Source organism: Pristiophorus japonicus, chromosome 2 (assembly GCF_044704955.1).
Source record: "Pristiophorus japonicus isolate sPriJap1 chromosome 2, sPriJap1.hap1, whole genome shotgun sequence".
NCBI lineage: Eukaryota > Metazoa > Chordata > Chondrichthyes > Pristiophoridae > Pristiophorus > Pristiophorus japonicus.
In genome coordinates this window covers 216,148,706-216,169,784 of record NC_091978.1, presented here as the reverse complement: position 1 = coordinate 216,169,784, position 21,079 = coordinate 216,148,706, and the positions used below count along the sequence as shown (strand labels likewise).

Below are 21,079 nucleotides of genomic sequence, written 5' to 3'. Positions count from 1 at the left end.
CCTAACACAGATGAGGCTGCACTCAGGGAGGTTAAAGTAACAGTGACCTCAGTCTTTAATAAGACACTCCAGAGTGAGGAACAGGCCTTAGGGGCACTATATACAGTGCTCCCAAGGGATGCTGGGATCCCTTGGGACTTCAGCGGATGAGCTCCCTGGTGACGGAACATGGGATTGCATGCTTTACAGATACACAACAGGCCTTCCCTCAGGCATTTTAGAGAAAAAATACACACCTACCTTAAGCTGCTGCCCACATTTGACTTTCCGATGCTGAGGCCTCTCCTGACTGCCAGTCGCAGTGCGTGCACATAGACGCGTGCACAGGTCTACAAGCTGGAGTCACATGGCTCTGGGCAGCCAATTAGGTAAAGTATCATAGTAATAGAAATTCCGCAGGGTCCTAAACTCCGATTACTATGATTGTGATAGAACTCGAAACGCCCAAAACACAGCCCTAAACACCCAAAATACTAATAAAAAATAGAAAATAATTACACTGCATTCATTTAAATTAAATTAAAGTTACTAATGTGTTAAAAAAAATAATTTCCCAAATTTTTAAAAAGTTTTTTAAAATAAACTTACCGTTGTGGGGAGGGTTTTTAATGATAAAATATGTTTTAATAACTTTATTTTTATATGGTTTTGTGTTTTTTTTTAAAAGACTTCCGCCTGCTTTTTCAGGTGCAAGATTTTTGAGGACATTTGTAAGCATAAATATCAGAAATTTCCACTTACAAATGTCCTTACTGCCGAGAAACTTGACAGATCGGAAATGCCGGTTTCCAGTGCATGCGCATTGCCGCTGGAAACCGGCATTTCCGATGCCTTCCCGGGTCCGTAGGAACTCCGTACGGACCCGTGGAGACTGGAATTGTTTGCCCATTAAGAATTTGAAGTATAACAATCAGTTAACCAGAAATGCATTTTACTTTAATAGAACCTAACTCAAAGTACAATTTTCTAGCTTCAAATAAATTCTGACTTTTGCATCTGATGGAGAGGAAGTATCGAACCTTGTGGTGAGATATGCTCTTCAATTTCCTGACAGTATTGAGGGACAGTGAAGGGAAAGGTATAGTGGTGGAAATTGGACCTTATTGCACATGTTTTACAGGCGCAATGAGGCCCAATTTCAAGGACCAACATCCTGCACCCCAATTACACCTGAAAAACATCCGACCTGAAATTGGGTTGGGCTATTCATCAAAACACGAGTTAGGCCCCTTATATATGTAAATGAGGAGTTTATTGTCTGTTTTAGGCCCCCTGACAGAAATGCTTTGGGATGAGCAGGAGCTAGGCCTCCGACGCTCAGGACTTTTCAACAGCTGCTGCGCTGTAAGGAGCGGCTGCTGACACAAGGGAAGTTTATTTATTTTTTTACTTTTAGAAATCATTTCCATGGAGCCACGAGGAACAGGAGTGCTCCCCCAACTCAACAGTACCCTGATCAATACGACATCCCTATCTGGCATAAAAATAAAAAAGAGAAGGTGACTCAACCGTGGCTATCAAGGGAAATCAGGGATAGTATTAAAGCCAAGGAAGTGGCATACAAATTGGCCAGAAATAGCAGCGAACCTGGGGACTGGGAGAAATTTAGAACTCAGCAGTGGAGGACAAAGGGTTTGATTAGGGCAGGGAAAATACAGTCGGAGAGGAAGCTTGCAGGGAACATTAAAATGGACTGCAAAAGCTTCTATAGGTATGTAAAGAGAAAAAGGTTAGTAAAGACAAACGTAGGTCATAGAAACATAGAAACATCGAAAATAGGTGCAGGAGTAGGCCATTCGGCCCTTCGAGCCTGCACCACCATTCAATGAGTTCATGGTTGAACATGCAACTTCAGTACCCCATTCCTGCTTTCTCGCCATACCCCTTGATCCCCCGAGTAGTAAGGATTACATCTAACTCCTTTTTGAATATATTTAGTGAATTGGCCTCAACAACGTTCTGTGGTAGAGAATTCCACAGGTTCACCACTCTCTGGGTGAAGAAGTTTCTCCTCATCTCGGTCCTAAATGGCTTACCCCTTATCCTTAGACTGTGACCCCTGGTTCTGGACTTCCCCAACATTAATAAGAACATAAGAACATAAGAATTAGGAACAGGAGTAGGCCATCTAGACCCTCGAGCCTGCTCCGCCACCCCACGGCTGATCTGGCCGTGGACTCAGCTCCACTTACCCGCCCGCTCCCCATAACCCTTAATTCCCTTATTGGTTAAAAATCTATCTATCTGTGACTTGAATACATTCAATGAGCTAGCTTCAACTGCTTTCTTGGGCAGAGAATTCCACAGATTCACAACCCTCTGGGAGAAGAAATTCCTTCTCAACTCGGTTTTAAATTGGCTCCCCCGTATTTTGAGGCTGTGCCCCCTAGTTCTAGTCTCCCCGACCAGTGGAAACAACCTCTCTGCCTCTATCCTGTCTATCCCCTTCATTATTTTAAATGTTTCTATAAGATCACCCCTCATCCTTCTGAACTCCAACGAGTAAAGACCCAGTCTACTCAATCTATCATCATAAGGTAACCCCCTCATCTCCGGAATCAGCCTAGTGAATCGTCTCTGTACCCCTTCCACAGCTAGTATATCCTTCCTTAAGTAAGGTGATCAAAACTGCACGCAGTACTCCAGGTGCGGCCTCACCAATACCCTGTACAGTTGCAGCAGGACCTCCCTGCTTTTGGACTCCATCCCTCTCGCAATGAAGGCCAACATTCCATTCGCCTTCCTGATTACCTGCTGCACCTGCAAACTAACTTTTTGGGATTCATGTACAAGGACCCCCAGGTCCCTCTGCACTGCAGTATGTTGTAATTTCTCCCCATTCAAATAATATTCTCTTTTACTGTTTTTTTTCCCAAGGTGAATGACCTCACATTTTCCGACATTGTATTTCATCTGCCAAACCTTAGCCCATTCGCTTAACCTATCTAAATCTCTTTGCAGCCTCTCTGTGTCCTTTACAGAACCCGCTTTCCCACTAATCTTTGTCTCATCTGCAAATTTTGTTACACTACATTCTGTCCCCTCTTCCAGGTCATCTATGTATATTGTAAACAGTTGTGGTCCCAGCACCGATCCCTGTGGCACACCACTAACCACCGATTTCCAACCCAATAAGGACCCATTTATCACGACTCTCTGCTTTCTGTTAGCCAGCCAATTCTCTATCCATGTTAATACAATTCCTCTGACTCCGCGTACCTTTATCTTCTGCAGTAACCTTTTGTGTGGCACCTTATCGAATGCCTTTTGGAAATCTAAATACACCACATCCATCGGTACACCTCTATCCACCATGCTCGTTATATCCTCAAAGAATTCCAGTAACTTAGTTACGCATGATTTCCCCTTCATGAATCCATGTTGCGTCTGCTTGATTGCACTATTCCTATCTCGATGTCCCGCTATTTCTTCCTTAATGATAGCTTCAAGCATTTTCCCCACTACAGATGCTAAACTAACTGGCCTATAGTTACCTGCCTTTTGTCTGCCCCCTTTTTTAAACAGAGGCGTTACATTAGCTGCTTTCCAATCCGCTGGTACCTCCCCAGAGTCCAGAGAATTTTGGTAGATTATAACGAATGCATCTGCTATAGCTTCCGCCATCTCTTTTAATCCCCTGCAGTCAGAATCAGGGGAAGTCATAACTGGGAACAAAGAAATGGCAGACCAATTGAACAAGTACTTTGGTTCGGTATTCACTAAGGATATAAAAGGGGTCAGAGGATCTAGTAAGGAGGAGGAACTGAGGGAAATCCTTATTAGTCGAGAAATTGTGTTAGGGAAATTGATGGGACTGAAGGCCGATAAATCCCCAGGGCCTGATGGTCTGCATCCCAGAGTACTTAAGGAGGTGGCCTTGGAAATAGCGGATGTATTGACAGTCATTTTCCAACATTCCATAGACTCTGGATCAGTTCCTATGGAGTGGAGGGTAGCTAATGTAACCCCACTTTTTAAAAAAGGAGCGAGAGAGCAAACAGGGAATTATAGACCGGTCAGCCTAACATCGGTAGTGGGTAAAGTGATGGAATCAATTATTAAGGATGTCATAGCAGCGCATTTGGAAAGAGGTGACATGATAGGTCCAAGTCAGCATGGCTTTGTGAAAGGGAAATCATGCTTGACAAATCTTCTGCAATTTTTTGAGGATGTTTCCAGTAGAGTGGACAAGGGAGAACCAATTGATGTGGTGTATTTGGACTTTCAGAAGGCTTTCGACAAGGTCCCACACAAGAGATTAGCGTGCAAAGTTAAAGCACATGGGATTGGGGGTCGTGTGCTGACGTGGATTGAGAACTGGTTGTCAGACAGGAAGCAAAGAGTAGGAGTAAATGGGTACTTTTCAGAATGGCAGGCAGTGACTAGTGGGGTACTGCAAGGTTCTGTGCTGGGGCCCCAGCTGTTTACACTGTACATTAATGATTTAGAAGAGGGAATTAAATGTAGTATCTCCAAATTTGCGGATGACACTAAGTTGGGTGGCAGTGTGAGCTGCAAGGAGGATGCTATGAGGCTGCAGAGTGACTTGGATAGGTTAGGTGAGTGGGCAAATGCATGGCAGATGAAGTATAATGTGGATAAATGTGAGGGTATCCACTTTGGTGGTAAAAACAGAGAGACAGACTATTATCTGAATGGTGACAGATTAGGAAAAGGGGAGCTGCAACGAGACCTGGGTGTCATGGTACATCAGTCATTGAAGGTTGGCATGCAGGTACAGCAGGTGGTTAAGAAAGCAAATGGCATGTTGGCCTTCATAGCGAGGGGATTTGAGTACAGGAGCACGGAGGTGTTACTACAGTTGTTCAGGGCCTTGGTGAGGCCACACTTGGAGTATTGTGTGCAGTTTTGGTCTCCTAACTTGAGGAAGGATATTTTTGCTATTGAGGGAGTGCAGCGAAGGTTCACCAGACTGATTCCCGGAATGGCGGGACTGACATATCAAGAAAGACTGGATCAACTGGGCTTGTATTCACTGGAGTTCAGAAGAATGAGAGGAGATCTCATAGAAACGTTTAAAATTCTGACGGGTTTAGACAGGTTAGATTCAGGAAGAATGTTCCCAATGTTGGGGAAGTCCAGAAGCAGGGTTCACAGTATAAGGATAAGGCATAAGCCATTTAGGACTGAGATGAGGAGAAACTTCTTCACCCAGAGAGTGGTGAACCTGTGGAATTCTCTGCCACAGAAAGTTGTTGAGGCCAATTCACTAAATATATTCAAAAAGGAGTTAGATGTAGTCCTTACTACTCGGGGGATCAAGGGGTATGGCGAGAAAGCAGGAATGGGGTACTGAAGTTGCATGTTCAGCCATGAACTCATTGAATGGCGGTGCAGGCTCGAAGGGGCGAATGGCCTACTCCTGCACCTATTTTCTATGTTTACCTCCTTGTTGCCCCCAGGACCTACATTTGGGCAGCTATTGGCGAGACAGTTGTAAGCTCACCCAGACAATGGTTGAGGCCCGAGGCCCAATTTCAGACTGGCTTCGGACCTCCTGATTGGGGAGCATGCCACAGTGCAAAGGGGCCCAGATGAATATCTACCCCAAATAGCCGCGTAGCAATGAAGCATACATTTCAAATACCTAAATAGCTGAATACATGAGCTTGGGTAAAATCACTCTACATGTATAAGATTATGAGAGGCTTGACAAGGTGGATGCAGAGAGAATGTTTCCACTGATGGGGGAGACTAGAACTAGAGGGCATGATCTTAGAATAAGGGGCCACCCATTTAAAACTGATATGAGGAGAAATTTCTTCTCTCAGAGGGTTGTAAATCTATGGAATTTGTTGCCTGAGAGCTGTGGAAGCTGGGACATTGAATAAATTTAAGACAGAAATAGACAGTTTCTTAAACGATAAGGGGATAATGGGTTATGGGGAACGGGCAGGGAAGTGGTGCAGAATCCATGATCAGATCAGCCATGAATGGCGGAGTCGGCTCGAGGAGTCGTATGGCCTACTCCTGTTTCTATTTCTTGTGTTCTTATGTGGAAGCTGACCCCACATCTGCAGATGATGTCACCAAGGGGCAACAGATAGATAATGAGATAATGAAGAGAAGGAGGGCCAAGAACAAATTCCTGGGGCACTTAACGGTACACGGGGTGGGGTAGAGAAGCCATTGCTGGAGATGCTCCAGATACAATCAGATAGTTAAGAGTATTGAGCCAAGCAAAGGCAATCTCACTGAGCTGGATTTGTTTCTGATCCCTCCTAACTGTGAACACAGAGTGATTAAAAAAAACAGAGACACAGGTAGTCAGGTCCTGCAAAGACTACAAAGTCAGTTCAGTTTTAAACAGAAAGCTAAGAGGATGCATTGGCCAGGCTCAGAAGGAGAATGTAGGAGGGGTGTTACTTTGTTTAAGTCAGGCTCGACTAGAGTAATGTAGCGTGTTCATTCATTTGTAATATTACTCGAAGACAAGCTGCACTGTTTGAACTAAGTGAACCTAAGCACAACTATTGCTTCATATGTTCACTTGTTGCGAAATAAAGCAGCTTAAAGATTTGTATATGGTTTCATCTCACCAATTGTTTTCTCAATTCACTTTCAAAGAGATTGAAGAAGTACATGCATGAATATCCAGTTCAGATCATAAAGAGATACTATAGTTACACTCTTGGGTCGTGATATCATTATGTTAGATATTGAGCAACATACCAACAAAACACAAGTCACACAGACTGATTGAGGGAGTGACCAGCACTGCTGCACCGAAGAGAATATTTAAGGTAAGATTTTAAACTTGTAGTTTTGGGCTCTACATTAGAGGAAAGATTTTGAGCAATTCACTTCCATTGTATCAAATTTGTGATCAAGGAATGAAACTTTGCTCAAGTGACGTGAGCAGAAATTAATTCACTAAATCCAGTCAAATCATGGTTTAATTTTACCTAATAACAGCGGCACATTTCATAAGTCTAATAAATGTTTTCGACAGAACAGGTAAACAACCTATGACATTTGCGGCTAACATAAAAAGAAGTCCAAAGGTCTTCCGTAGGCACATTAACAGTAAAAGGGGTGTCAGAGGAATGGTGGGGCCGATTTGGGACCAAAATGGAGAACTACTGGTGGAGGCAGAAGGCATGGCTGAGGTACTAAATGAATACTTTGCATTGATGTTTACAAAGAAAGTGGACTTTGCCAAAGCTATGGTAAATGAGGAGGTTGCTGGGATACTTGACGAGATAAAAATAAAGAGGAGGTACTAGAAAGGCTGGCAGTACATAAAGTGGATCCGGATGGGATGCATCCTTGGTTGCTGAGGGAAAGGTAGAAATTGCAGACGCGCTGGCCACAATCTTTCAATCCTCCTTCGATACAGGGGTGGTGCCAAAGGATTGGAGGATTGCAAATGTTACACCTTTGTTCAAAAAAGGGGAGAAGGATAAACTTGGACAGTGAGTCTAATGTGGTGGTGGGGGTGCTTTTAAAACAACCTAGGTGAAAGTTAATAGCCACTTGGACAAGCATGGACTGATAAAGGAGAGCCAGCACAGATTTGTTAAGAGCAGCAGGAGCTCAGAGTGCAAAGGTAAGCGTTTGGTAAGTGGGAGAGTTGGGGCAAGTGGGAGCGGGAGGTGTTGCTTTGCCTTGTTTTCCCCACCAGTGCTGACTCCCCGACCTGGGAGGAAAAGAAAACTAAGTGTGACGTCACAGCTAAGAGGGTAAGTGATTGGCTGGTTGATTGGTGAGCAGTTTTTCTTTTTTCCTTATCTTGTCAGTAAGAACCCTTTGACATTGTAACCAAATTAGGTTATTTTAAGGGTGAAGTCATGGCAGGAGAGCCCTGACCCATGTCATGCTCCTCCTGTGCCATGTGGGAAATCAGGGACGCTTCCAGTGTCCCTGACGACTATGTGTGCAGGAAGTGTATCCAGCTGTTAGACGGCACTGGAGCTGCGGATGGATTCACTCTGGAGCATGCGCGATGCTGAGGATGTCGTGGATAGCACGTTCAGTGAGTTGGTCACACTGCAGGTAAAGGTTACAAAGGCAGATAGGGAAAGGGTGACCATCAGGCAGAGCAGGAGTAGGAAGGCAGTGCAGGACTGCCCTGCGGTCATCTCCCTCCAAAACAGATATACCGCTTTGGATAATGTTGGGGGATATGGCTCACCAGGGGAAGGCAGCAGCAGCCAAGTTCATGGCACCGTGGGTGGCTCTGCTACACAGGAGGGCAAGAAAATGAGTGGGAGAGCTATAGTGGTAGGGGATTCTATTGTAAGGGGGATAGATAGGCGTTTCTGCGGTCGCAACTGAGACTCCAGGATGGTATGTTGCCTCCCTGGTGCAAGGGTCAAGGATGTCTCGGAGCGGCTGCAGGGCATTCTGGAGGGGTAAGGTGAACAGCCAGTTGTCATGCTGCTTATAGGACCTCATCCCGCTTTTTACCTATTTTTACCAATGATATAGGTAAAAAGCAGGATGAGGTCCTACAAGTTGAATTTAGGGAGCTAGGAGTTAAATTAAAAAGTAGGACCTCAAAGATAGTAATCTCAGGATTGCTACCAATGCCACGTGCTAGTCAGAGTAGGAATCGCAGGATAGCTCAGATGAATACGTGGCTTGAGGAGTGGTGCAAGAGGGAAGGATTCAAATTCCTGGGACATTGGAACCGGTTCTGGGGGAGGTGGGACCAGTACAAACTGGATGGTCTGCACCTGGGCAGGACCAGAACCAATATCCTAGGGGGAGTGTTTGCTAGTGTTGTTGGGGAGGGGTTAAACTAATACGGCAGGGAATGGGAACCTATGCAGGGAGACAGGGAAATAAAATGGGGACAAAAGCAAAAGATAGAAAGGAGAATTCTAAAAGTGGAGGGCAGAGAAACCTAAGGCAAAAATCAAAAAGGGCCACATTACAGCAAAATTCTAAAGGGACAAAGAGTGTTAAAAAGACAAGCCTGAAGGCTCCATGCCTCAATGCGAGAAGTATTCGTAATAAGGTGGATGAAGTAACTGCGCAGGCAGTTATTAACGATTGTGATATAATTGGAATTACGGAGACATGGGTCCAGGGTGACCAAGGCTGGGAACTCAACATCCAGGGTTAATCAACATTCAGGAAGGATAGACAGAAAGGAAAAGGTAGCGTTGCTGGTTAAAGAGGAAATTAAGGCAATAGTAAGAAAGGACATTAGCTTGGATGATGTGGAATCTGTATGGGTAGAGCTGCGAAATACTAAAAGGCAGAAAACGCGTGTGGGAGTTCTGTACAGACCACCAAACAGTAGTAGTGAGGTTGGGGATGGCATCAAACAAGAAATTGGGATGCATGCAATAAAGGCATAGCAGTTATCATGGGTGACTTTAATCTATATAAATTGGGCTAACCAAGCTGGTAGCAATGCGGTGGCGGAGGATTTCCTGGAGTGTATTAGGGATGGCTTTCTAGACCAATATGTCGAGGAACCAACGAAAGAGCTGGCCATCCGAGGCTAGGTGTTGTGTAATGAGAGAGGACTAATTAGCAATCTTGTTGTGCGAGGCCCCTTGGGGAAGAGTGACCATAATATAGTAGAATTCTTCATTAAGATGGAGAGTGACAGTGTTAATTCAGAGACTAGGGTCCTGAACTTTAAGGAAAGGTAACTTCGATGTTCTGAGACGTGAATTAGCTAGGATAGACTGGCAAATGATGCTTAAAGGGTTGACAGTGGAAAGGCAATGGCAGACATTTAAAGATCACATGGATGAACTTCAACAATTGTACATCCCTGTCTGGAGTAAAAATAAAATGGGGAAGGTAGCTCAACTGTGGCTAACAAGGGAAATTAGGGATAGTATTAAATCCAAGGAAGAGGCATATAAATCGGTCAGAAAAAGCAGCAAACCTGAGGACTGGGAGAAATTTAGAATTCAGCAGAGGGAGACAAAGGATCTAATTAGGAGGGGGGAAATAGAGTATGAGAGGAAGCTTGCAAGGAACATAAAATCTGACTGCAAAAGCTTCTACAGATATGTGAAGAGAAAAAGATTAATGAAAACCAACATAGTTCCTTTGCAGTCAAAATCAGTTGAATTTAAAATGGGGAACAAAGAAATGGCAGACCAATTGAACAAATACTTTGGATCTGTCTTCACTAAGGAAGATTAAAAAATAACCTTCCGGGAATACTAGGGGTTCGAGGGTCTAGCGAGAAGGAGGAGCTGAAGGAAATCCTTATTAGTCAGGAAATTCTGTTTGGGAAATTGATGGGATTGAAGGCCGATAAATCCCCAGGGCCTGAAAGGCTGCATCTCAGAGTACTTAAGGAAGTGGCCCTAGAAGTAGTGGATGCATTGGTCATCATTTTCCAACATTCTAGTGACTCTGGATCAGTTCCTATGGACTGGAGGGTTGCTAATGTAACACCACTTTTTAAAAAAGGAGGGTGAGAGAAAACAGGGAATTATAGACCGGTTAGCCTGACATCAGTGGTGGGGAAAATGTTGGAATCAATTATTAAAGATGAAATAGCAACGCATTTGGAAAGCAGTGACAGGATCAGTCCAAGTCAGCATGGATTTATGAAAGGGAAATCATTCTTGATAAATCTTCTAAAATTTTTTGAGGATGTAACTAGTAGAGTGGACAAGGGAGAACCAGTGGATGTGGTGTATTTGGACTTTCAAAAGGCTTTTGACAAGGTCCCACACAAGAGATTAGTGTGCAAAATTAAAGCACATGGTATTGGGGGTAATGTATTGATGTGGATAGAGAACTGGTTGGCAGACAGGAAGCAGAGTGTCAGAATAAACGGGTCCTTTTTAGAATGGCAGGCAGTGACCAGTGGGGTGCCGCAGGGTTCAGTGCTGGGACCCCAGCTATTTACAACATACATCAATGATTTAGATGAAGGAATTGAATGTAATATCTCCAAGTTTGCAGATGACACTAAGCTGGGTGGCGGAGTGAGCTGTGAGGAGGATGCTAAGAGGCTGCAGAGGGTGACTTGGACAGGTTAGGTGAGTGGGCAAATGTATGGCAGATGCAGTATAATATGGATAAATGTGAGGTTATCCACTTTGGTGGCAAAAACAGGAAGACAGAATATTATCTGAATTAGGAAAAGGGTAGGTGCAATGAGACCTGGGTGTCATGGTACATCAGTCATTGAAGATTGGCATGCAGGTACAGCAGGTGGTGAAGAAGGCAAATGGCATTTTGGCCTTCATAGCTAGAGGATTTGAGTATAGGAGCAGGGAGTTCTTACTGCATTTGGACAGAGCCTTGGTGAGGTCACACCTAGAATATTGTGTTCAGTTTTGGTCTCCTAATCTGAGGAAGGACGTTCTTGCTATTGAGGAAGTACAGGGAAGGTTTACCAGACTGATTCCCCGGATGGCAGGGCTGACATATGAGGAGAGACTGGATCAACTGGGCTTGTATCCACTGGAGTTTAGAAGAATGAGAGGAGATCTCATAGAAATATATAAATTCTTACGGGATTGGACAGGTTAGAGGCAGGAAGAATGTTCCCGTTGCTGGGGAGTTCCAGAACCAGGGATCACAGTCTAAGAATAAGGGGTAATCCATTTAGGACTGAGATGAGGAGAAACTTCTTCACTCATAGAGTGATTAACCTGTGGAATTCTCTACCGCAGAAAGTCGTTGAGGCCAGTTCGTTAGATATATTCAAAAGAGAGTTAGATATGGCCCTTACGGCCAAAGAGATCAAGGGAATGGAGAGAAAGCAGGAAAGGGTTATTGAGGTTGAATGATCAGCCATGATCTTATTGAATAGCGGTGCAGGCTCGAAGGGCCAAATGGCCTACTCCTGCACCTAATTTCTATGTTTCTATGTTTCTAATCGTGTTCGATTAACTTGATTGAGTTTTTTGATGAGATAGCAGAAAGTGGATGAGGGCAATGGAGTTGATGATGTGTATATGGACTTTTAAAAGGTGTTTGATAAAGTACCACATATTAGGCTTGTTAGCAAAATTAAAGCCCAAGGGATAAATGGGGCAATAACAGCATGGACACAAAATTGGCTAAGGGATAGAAACCAGAGAACTGTGATGAATGGCTGTTTTTGGACTGGAGGGAAATATACAGTGGCATACCCAAGATTCAGTACTGGGACCATTGCTGTTTTTGATATACATTAATGACTTGGGGCTGGATTTTCCGGTCCATTGTGCTCCGGGTTTCACCCCGGAGTGGCGTGAAAGGCGGCGGTGAGGTCCCCTGTGCCCTGTCACGATCCTCCGGTCCAGTTTTGTGGTGGCGCTGAGCAGCACCACGAGGAAGTGCTGCACTGGGTGTGCAATGCGACACAGCCAGTACTTTGGATTTTTGCCTGATCCGTCCGCCTGAAAGTGCACCCACAATGACCGCCTGGGAAATTAGCGCGGTGCAGAGGAAGGTAAAGTGCTTCGAAGGAAAGTGCGAGTGTTTGTTCTTTACATTTTTTTAGCGATTTGTGTTGTGGTGGAGTGGGCAATGTTTTGGAATGTTTTTGTGGGTTTTTTTAAGGCTCTCCTCCCCCCCCGCCGATCTCTCTCAGAGCTTACACGACCCGGCAGTTTAGTTCATGAGTTTCCCATCTTTGCGCCACGAAACGTACCTGGCATGCAGACAATGTGGCCTGCCCAGCGGAGCTGATCATGTATGGTCAGTGCTTCAATGCTGGGGTTGTTGGCCTGGTCGAGGACACTAAAGTTGGTGCGTCTGTCCTCCCAGGGGATTTGTAGGATCTTGCGGAGGCATCGTTGGTGGTATTTCTCCAGCGACTTGAGGTGTCTACTGTACATGGTCCATGTCTCTGAGCCATACAGGAGGGCTGGTATTACTGCAACCCTGTAAACCATGAGCTTGGTGGTAGATTTGAGGGCCTGGTCTTCGAACACTCTTTTCCTCAGGCGTCGGAAGGCTCCGCTGGTGCACTGGAGGCGGTGTTGAATCTCCATCAATTTCTGCTTTTATTGTTACGAGGCTCCCAACATATGGGAAATGGTCCACATTGTCCAGGGCTGTGCCATGAATCTTGATGACTGGGGGGTAGTGCTGTGCGGCGAGGACAGGTTGGTGGAGGACCTTTGTCTTACGGATGTTTAGCGTAAGGCCCATGCTTTCGTATGCATCAGTAAATACGTCGACTATATCTTGGAGTTCAGCCTCTGAATGTGCGCAGACGCAGGCATCGTCCGTGTACTGTAGCTCGACGACAGAGGTTGGGGTGGTCTTGGACCTGGCCTGGAGACGGCGAAGGTTGAACAGGTTCCCACTGGTTCTGTAGTTTAGTTCCACTCCAGCAGGGAGCTTGTTGACTGAGGTGTAGCATGGCAGCGAGACATCGTGCAAGGCATCGTGGCATTGTGGCAACACCCTCGCTCCAAACACTGGCACCTGCTCGACTATGTCATCGTCCGAGCCAGGGATTGCAAGGATGTGCGCATCATCCGCGCAATGACAGGGGCTGACGACTGCTGGACAGACCACCGCCTAATCGACATCGACATCAACATAGCCCCAAAGCGGAGGGGACAGCAGAAGAAGTGCCGCAAAAAAGTCAATGCCGGGGCACTTAAAGACCCAGCTAAGAGAGCCCCGTACAGCCAGCGACTCACAGCTAAGCTGGCGTGCCTTGATGATCCTGAGACGCATAATGCCCACAGCGCTTGGTCTGCCCTCCAGGCCTCCGTAACCAGTGCCTGTAAAGAGACGCTTGGTCACTCAACCAGAAAACACCAGGACTGGTTTGATGAGAATAATCAGGAGATCCAAGAACTAATAGATCACAAATGCAGAGCATTTCTGAGCCTTAAGCTACAACCCAACTCGGGAGCAGCAAAGCAACATTGCAGGCGGCTCAAGGCTGGGCTCCAACAAAAAACCCTGGACCTAAAGAACAGGTGGTGGATGGAGAAAGCACAGGAGATACAACAACTGGCTGACAGCCATGATGTGCGAGGATTCTTCATCGCAATCAAGGCTACCTACGGTCCAAACTCCCAAGGCCCCACCCCACTGCTGGCCAAGAACGGGGAAACACTCATCAAGGACACCGAGGCAGTCAGGGCCCGCTGGAAGGAGCACTTTGAAGATCTCCTCAATCGAGACTGTACCTTTGACTTGAGTGTTCTCGACTCCATCCCGCAGCATGCGACCTGCCACCACCTTCGTGAAACCCCACACGGCAGGAAAAGCCATAAGACCGCTCAAGAACAAAAAGGCTACGGGAACGGATGGAATCCCTGCTGAGGCACTAAAGTATGGCAGAGAGGCGCTGTTAGCGCGGATACATGACCTCATCTCTCTCATCTGGAGGGAGGAGAGCATGCCGGGAGATCTCAAAAAATGCAATGTTCGTGACCCTTTTTAAAAAAGGGGACAAGTCCGACTGCGGCAACTACAGAGGAATCTCCCGACTATCAGCCACTGGGAAAGTTGGTGCTAGAGTCCTCCTCAACCGTCTTTTCTCCCTGTGGCCGAAGAGCTCCTCCCAGAGTCACAGCGCGGATTTCGGCCCTTACAGGGCACAATAGACATGATCTTTGCAGCATGGCAGCTGCAGGAAAAATGCAGGGAGCAGCACCAGCCCTTATACATAGCCTTCTTCGACCTTACAAAGACCTTTGACACTGTCAACCGTGAGGGTCTATGGAGTGTTCTCCTCTGTTTCGGATGCCCCTAAAAGTTCGTCAACATCCTCCACCTGCTCCACGACGACATGCAGGCCGTGATCCTTACCAACGGATCCATTACAGACCCAATTCGCGTCCGGACTGGGGTCAAACAGGGCTGTTTCATCGCCCCAACACTCTTCTCAATCTTCCTCGCTGCCATGCTCCACCTCATGGTAAACCCTCCTATATTGCTGGAGAGTACCACCAGGACAATGCATGTGCAAACAGGAGAATTAGGAGTTCAGGACAATTTAAAGTAATATATAGCTGGAACTGGGATTTTTTTTAAAGAGTTATTTAACACTGAAGTGAGCTAATTGCAGCTGTTATGTCTAAAAGGAACAATCTATTCAAGATGCATAGCTATTTGTAAATTGGTCTGCGCTGGAATTCTGTATCATTAGTTACTGGATGCATAATGGCACAGTTAAACTACAATTATAAGAATTAACTATGTGGTAAATGAGGCCTTTGTCCACTCAACCTCTACTGCAGCAAATGTTAATCAGCAATTTATCACAAACATTGTCCATCTTAAGTTGCCCTGATTTGCATGTGTTATAGCATCAGTCCAAGACATTCCTTGCACTTAAGTCTTATGTGTGCAGAGATAGTATTACTGACTGAAGTTAATAACCTCCATTCTTTGATAGGAGACAACAAATATACCATTTGTTTTCTCTATTGCACTGTAAACAAATAAAATAATCCATACATCAATTAGTCTTTTTACCTCTTGTCCAATTCTATTATTCTAATGTAAGTAAGCTGTTCCAAAATGCTTTGAATATGTCTAGGACGTGGTTCAAACTCACAGAGTCTCCGGTTTTGGCAGAGACAAAATGACCACTGATGTTGTTTTCCTGGCAAAATCGTTGATGCTTGTCCGTCTTGACAGTTCGTATGTGTTCCAAATCAACTATGGAAAAAAAATACAATTCTGTAAGTCTTCAGTGGACTCATATATTTTAAGATTCAACCATACATCTGTTTCATTCAAGAAGCCAATTGTATAATTGCACAAAATGAAACTTTACCGAAAATAGTATTTTCCTTCTGTTTGCCATGCAGCACAATGTGAAAACACAATTCACACTGATGCAATTATCAGCATCAACATGTCATTGCATCATTTGCACATGACCTACTCATGATTAAAATAATGGATAACTGTTCCATCAGTTTTTCTTTCCAAGCATAAAAAGCCCTACATCTTAAATATCCTGGCTTGGAGTTTCTGCTAGGTTGCGCTGTTTTTTAGTGCAATTTGCCCAGAATCAGCCAAACCAGTGCAAAAGGTTGAGGAATTTCAAGTGCAAATTTCAGTCAGCACAAATCGAGATTTACACGATCTTTTGCGCTGGTTTAAAAAAACATCACCATGTCCACAAAACTGGTCACGCCCCCAGATTGAATTAATCACCATTGCGAGTTTCCACTAATTGTACCCATTTACCGGCCTTTGAGGAAGCTCCTTGATTTTTTTGGGTGCAAGGACACCCTTTAAAAGCTTTGGAATATTTTTTTTAATTTACTGAGAAACTAACTACTATACACCAATATAACTAGTAAATAGTTCAATATAGTTTTTTTTAAAGCCATTTTCAGTTATTCAAAATCAGGTTACTCACAAGTGGTGGACTAGACACTATTAAAAATGCTTATTTTTTGAGATAGCCCCATTTTCAGCTGTAGTAATCAAACTGCACTAAGTTACCACTCTTAAATACATCAAGAAATATTTTTTTAAGCAACATTTTAAAAATAATTTACGTTATAAACCGCTGCCCAAATGCGCTCCTCTAATTCTGGCCTCTTGAGCATCCCTGATTATAATCGCTCTACCATTGGTTGCCGTCCTTCTGTTGCCGAGGCCCTAAGCTCTGGAATTCCAAGCCTAAACCTGTCTGCCTCTCTACCTCTATTTCCTCATTTTAAGACGCTTCTTAAAACTTATCTCTTTGACCAGGCTTTTGGTCATCTGCCTTAATTTCTCCTTGCATCTCCAGTGTCAAATATTTTGTCTCATAAAATTCCTGTAAAGCACCGTGGGACGTTTCACTACATTAAAGGCGCTATATAAATACAAGTTGTTGTTTCGTGGCAGATTTTAAGCTCACCGATATGCAAATGAGTTTGAGCAGACACTGGAGGGAAAAAAACACTTCTCAAAACAAGTGCAATGTTGGGCATCCCCGTGATTTTCATGAAGTTGCTGCATTTGCGCATTAATTGCCCATTAAACTCGCCACAGAAAATTAAGTCTAGTGATTAACTGGGTAAGTACCCCTTTAACGATTATTACTGACTGCCAATCGGCCTCTCTTACCCAAAAAGTTAACGATTATAAATGTACAGTATCATTCCTACAGGTTGGAAATTGTTTTAGGAGATTTTTAATGTTAATTCTTAAATTGATTTAATTTTTATTTCTGTCTCTTTTAATCCAATCTTTCTCTTCCTTTTTTTTAATTCCTTTCTGTACCTGATTTGATATTGAATTCACCCACTCTAATTCCCCCTCCTTCTCAGTCCTTCCTCTGTTTATTTATCAATTCTTTAATCTCATTGGTTAAGGAGAAACACTGTTTGTCCCACAGTTCACCAAGATCCCAGGTACCCTGTTGCCCTCGTCATCATCATAGGCAGTCCTTCAGAATCGAGGATAACCTGCTTCCACTCCTGAAACATAGGCCCCGAGTTTCGGCCCGCGCCGAAAACGGCGCACCTCCGAGCTGGACGCCTGTTCTTCGCGCCTAAAAGTGCGCTAGAAAAAAACTTCGATATTCTCCGGCTCCTCGGAGCTCGATCTCAGCTTGGCGCGCTCTTCACAGCGGGGGGCGGAGCTAAACACTCGCGCCAATTCTGTAAGTAGTGGGGGGCGGGTCCAATTTAAACGAGCCAATGTGGTGCCGGCAACCCTGCGCATGTGCGTTGGAGCGTGCGCGCACGCGCAGTGTCAAACAAACATTGGCACTCGGCCATTTTTAAAAGGACTCGGCTGCCATCGAGCCACTGATGCCGCTGAGCCCTTAAGCGTGGCCGAATGGCCTCAACCCCCTTGAAAAGCTGCGTGCGTCTGGTGTTGATCCTTCGGCTGCCGCCCAGCCACTGACGCCGCTCCTATCCCATGGCCGAATGGCCTCAGCCCCCTTGAAAAGCTGTGTGCCTCCGGTGTTGATCCTTCGGCTGCTGGCCAGCCACTAACAGAATGAAGGCCTGCCTGCAGCACAGCAGCTCAGCTCGAAGGCTGCTTGCTGCCGCTGTTGGGGCTGCCATCGAGACACTGACGCCACACCCCTGCCTGTCTCCAACATGAAAGGCCTGACTGAAGCACAGCTGCTCGAAGGCTGCTGCTGTTTCACAAAGGTAGGAACATGGTTTATTTCATCTTTTCTTTGCTTATAAATTTTTATTCAGGTTGGATTTATTTGTATAATTTTTGTATAAGTATAACTAAGGATTGATTGTAGAATTTAATGACTTCCCTTGCCCCCCCTCCCCCCCGCACCTCGTTCCCTACGCCTAATTTGTGACCTACGCCTGATTTTCTAAAGTGTAGACAAGGTTTTTTCGAGCGTACAAAAATCTTCACTTACTCCATTCTAAGTTAGTTTGGAGTAAGTTTTCACTGCCGAAACTTTGAAAACAGGCGTAAGTGGCCGGACGCGCCCCCTTTTGAAAAAAAAATTCTGTTCCAAAGTGAAACTGTTCTAACAGACTAGAACTGGAGCAAACTAAATGCCGAGAATTTGAATTTCTAAGATACTCCGTTCTACACCAGTTGCTCCAAAAAATCAGGAGCAACTGAGGCCAAAACTTGGGCCCATAGAAACATAGAAAATAGGTGCAGGTGTTGGCCATTCGGCCCTTCGAGCCTGCACCACCATTCAATAAGATCATGGCTGATCATTCACCTCAGTACTCCTTTCCTGCTTTCTCTCCATACCCCTTGATCCCCTTAACCGTAAGGGCCATATCTAACTCATTCTTGAATATATCTAATGAACTGGCATCAATAACTCTCTGTGGTAGGGAATTCCACAGATTAACAACTCACTGAGTGAAGAAGTTTCTCCTCATCTCAGTCCTAAATGGCTTACCCCTTATCCTAAGACTGTGTCCCCTGGTTCTGGACTTCCCCAATATCGGAAACATTCTTCTTGCATCTAACCTGTCCAGTCCCGTCAGAATTTTATGTTTCTATGAGATCCCCTCTCATCCTCCTAAACTCCAGTGAATACAGGCCTAGTTGATCCAGTCTCTCCTCATGTCAGACCTGCCATCCCGGGAATCAGTCTGGTGAACCTTCCCTGTACTCCCTTAATAGCAAGAACGTCCTTCCTCAGATTAGGAGACCAAAACTGAACACAATATTCCAGGTGAGGCCTCATAAAGGCCCTGAACAACTGCAGTAAGACCTCCCTGCTCCTATACTCAAATCCCGTAACTATGAAGGCCAACATGCCATTCGCCTTCTTCATCGCCTGCTGTACCTGCATGCCAACTTTCAATGACTGATGTACCATGTTACCCAGGTCTCGTTGCACCTCCCCTTTTCCTAATCTGCCGCCATTCAGATAATATTCTGTCTTCGTGTTTTTGCCACCAAAGTGGATAACCTCACATTTATTCACATTATACTGCATTTGCCTACTCACCTAACCTCTCCAAGTCACCTTGCAGCCTCTTAGCATCCTCCTCACAACTCACACCACCACCCAGATTAGTGTCATCTGCAAACATGGAGATATTACACTCAATTCCCTCATCTAAATCATTAATGTATATTGTAAGTAGCTGGGGTCCTTGGGTGAGTCTTAGGTGGCTGAACAGTCCAATATGAGAACCACAGTCCCTATCACAGGTGGGACAGATAATCGTTGAGGGAAGGGGTGGGTGGGACTGGTTTGCCGCACGCTTTTTCCGCTGCCTGCGCTAGAGAGCATCTGCATGCACTTGGCGATAAGACTCGAGGTGCTCAGCACATTCCCGGATGCACTTCCTCCACTTAAGGCGGTCTTTGGTCAGGGACTCCTAGGCGTCAGTGGGGATGTTGCACTTTATCAGGGAGGCTTTGAGGGTGTCCTTGTAATGTTTCCTCTGCCCATCTTTGGCTCGTTTGCCATGAAGGAGTTCCAAGTAGAGCACTTGCTTTGGGAGTCTCTTGTCTGGCATGCGAACTATGTGGCCTGCCCAGCGAAGCTGATCAAGTGTGGTCAGTGCTTCAATGCTGGGGATGTTGGCCTGGTTGAGGACACTAATGTTGGTGCGTCTGTCCTCCCAGAGGATTTGTAGGATCTTGTGGAGACATCGTTGGTGATATTTCTCGAGCGACTTGAGGTGTCTACTTGTACATGGTCCATGTCTCTGAGCCATACAGGAGGACGGATATTACTACAGTCCTGTAGATCATGAGCTTGGTGGCAATTTTGAGGGCCTGGTCTTCAAACACACTCTTCCTCAGGCGGCTGAACGCTGCACTGGAGGCGGTGTTGAATCTCGTCGTCAATATCTGCTCTTGTTGATAAGAGGCTCCTGAGGTATGGGAAATGGTCCACGTTGTCCAGGGCCGCGCCGTGGATCTTGATGACTGGGGGGCAGTGCTGTGCAGCGAGGACAGGCTGGTGGAGGACCTTTGTCTTACGGATGTTTAGCATAAGGTCCATGCTTTTGTACACCTCAGTAAATACTTCGACTATGTCCTGGAGTTCAGCCTCTGTATGTGCGCAGACGCAGGCGTCGTCCATGTACTGTAGCTCGACAACGGAGGTTGGAGTGGTCTTGGACCTGGCCTGGAGACGGCGAAGGTGGAACAGGTTCCCACTAGTTCTATAGTTTAGTTCCACTTCAGTGGGGAGCTTTTCCCATTGGTCACCAAGGTCTCAGGTGCCCTGTTGCCCTCACTGCGCCGTTAACCCGACCAGCTCCGTTTGGCAGGTCACATCGTCCGCATGCCCGACACGACACTCCTTGGCTCCGGATAGCCCTGAGCACCAGTGCAAGCGGTGAGGTCCGAAATCGGGAAAAACCCAAAATCCGGCACGGACTCGGTCCGAAGGATTCTGGATTTCAGACGTTGTATCTGTATTACTGTGCACTTTAAATGAACTTTTTCCTCACTGCTCAGTCCCTCGAAAACTTGGATGCCTAGGGGGAGAAATTTGGGCTGTTTGTGCCTCCAATTAGTGCTCCCGGGAAATGCCATGTGGGTTTAGCGGTGGCGGTAACCGGAAGCGTCCCGCTTCAGCCGGTAGCGGCCCGCTCTTCTGCGCCGGCGACAATTTGGTAGCACCCCCAGAAGCTGCCGTGCACAATGCCACTCGCGGGGCCACTCGCAGGATGCAAATTAAAGGGGAAGTGGGGAATGTAAAATAAAAATAGCCTTCTTCATCCTCGATCGCGGGGTCCGTGCAGCGATCTTGCAG

The 21,079-nt window shown here is 45.6% G+C and overlaps 1 protein-coding gene across 1 annotated transcript in view; it reads right to left on the bottom strand.

The window, feature by feature from the left end:
* Positions 1–21,079, bottom strand: part of rab28 (RAB28, member RAS oncogene family) — a 337,454-nt gene that overhangs the window by 73,992 nt on the left and 242,383 nt on the right. The window contains exon 5 of the mRNA XM_070861390.1: positions 15,467–15,570. Within this exon, the coding sequence (XP_070717491.1) occupies positions 15,467–15,570 (104 nt within the window). The remainder of the gene's footprint in view (positions 1–15,466; positions 15,571–21,079) is intronic.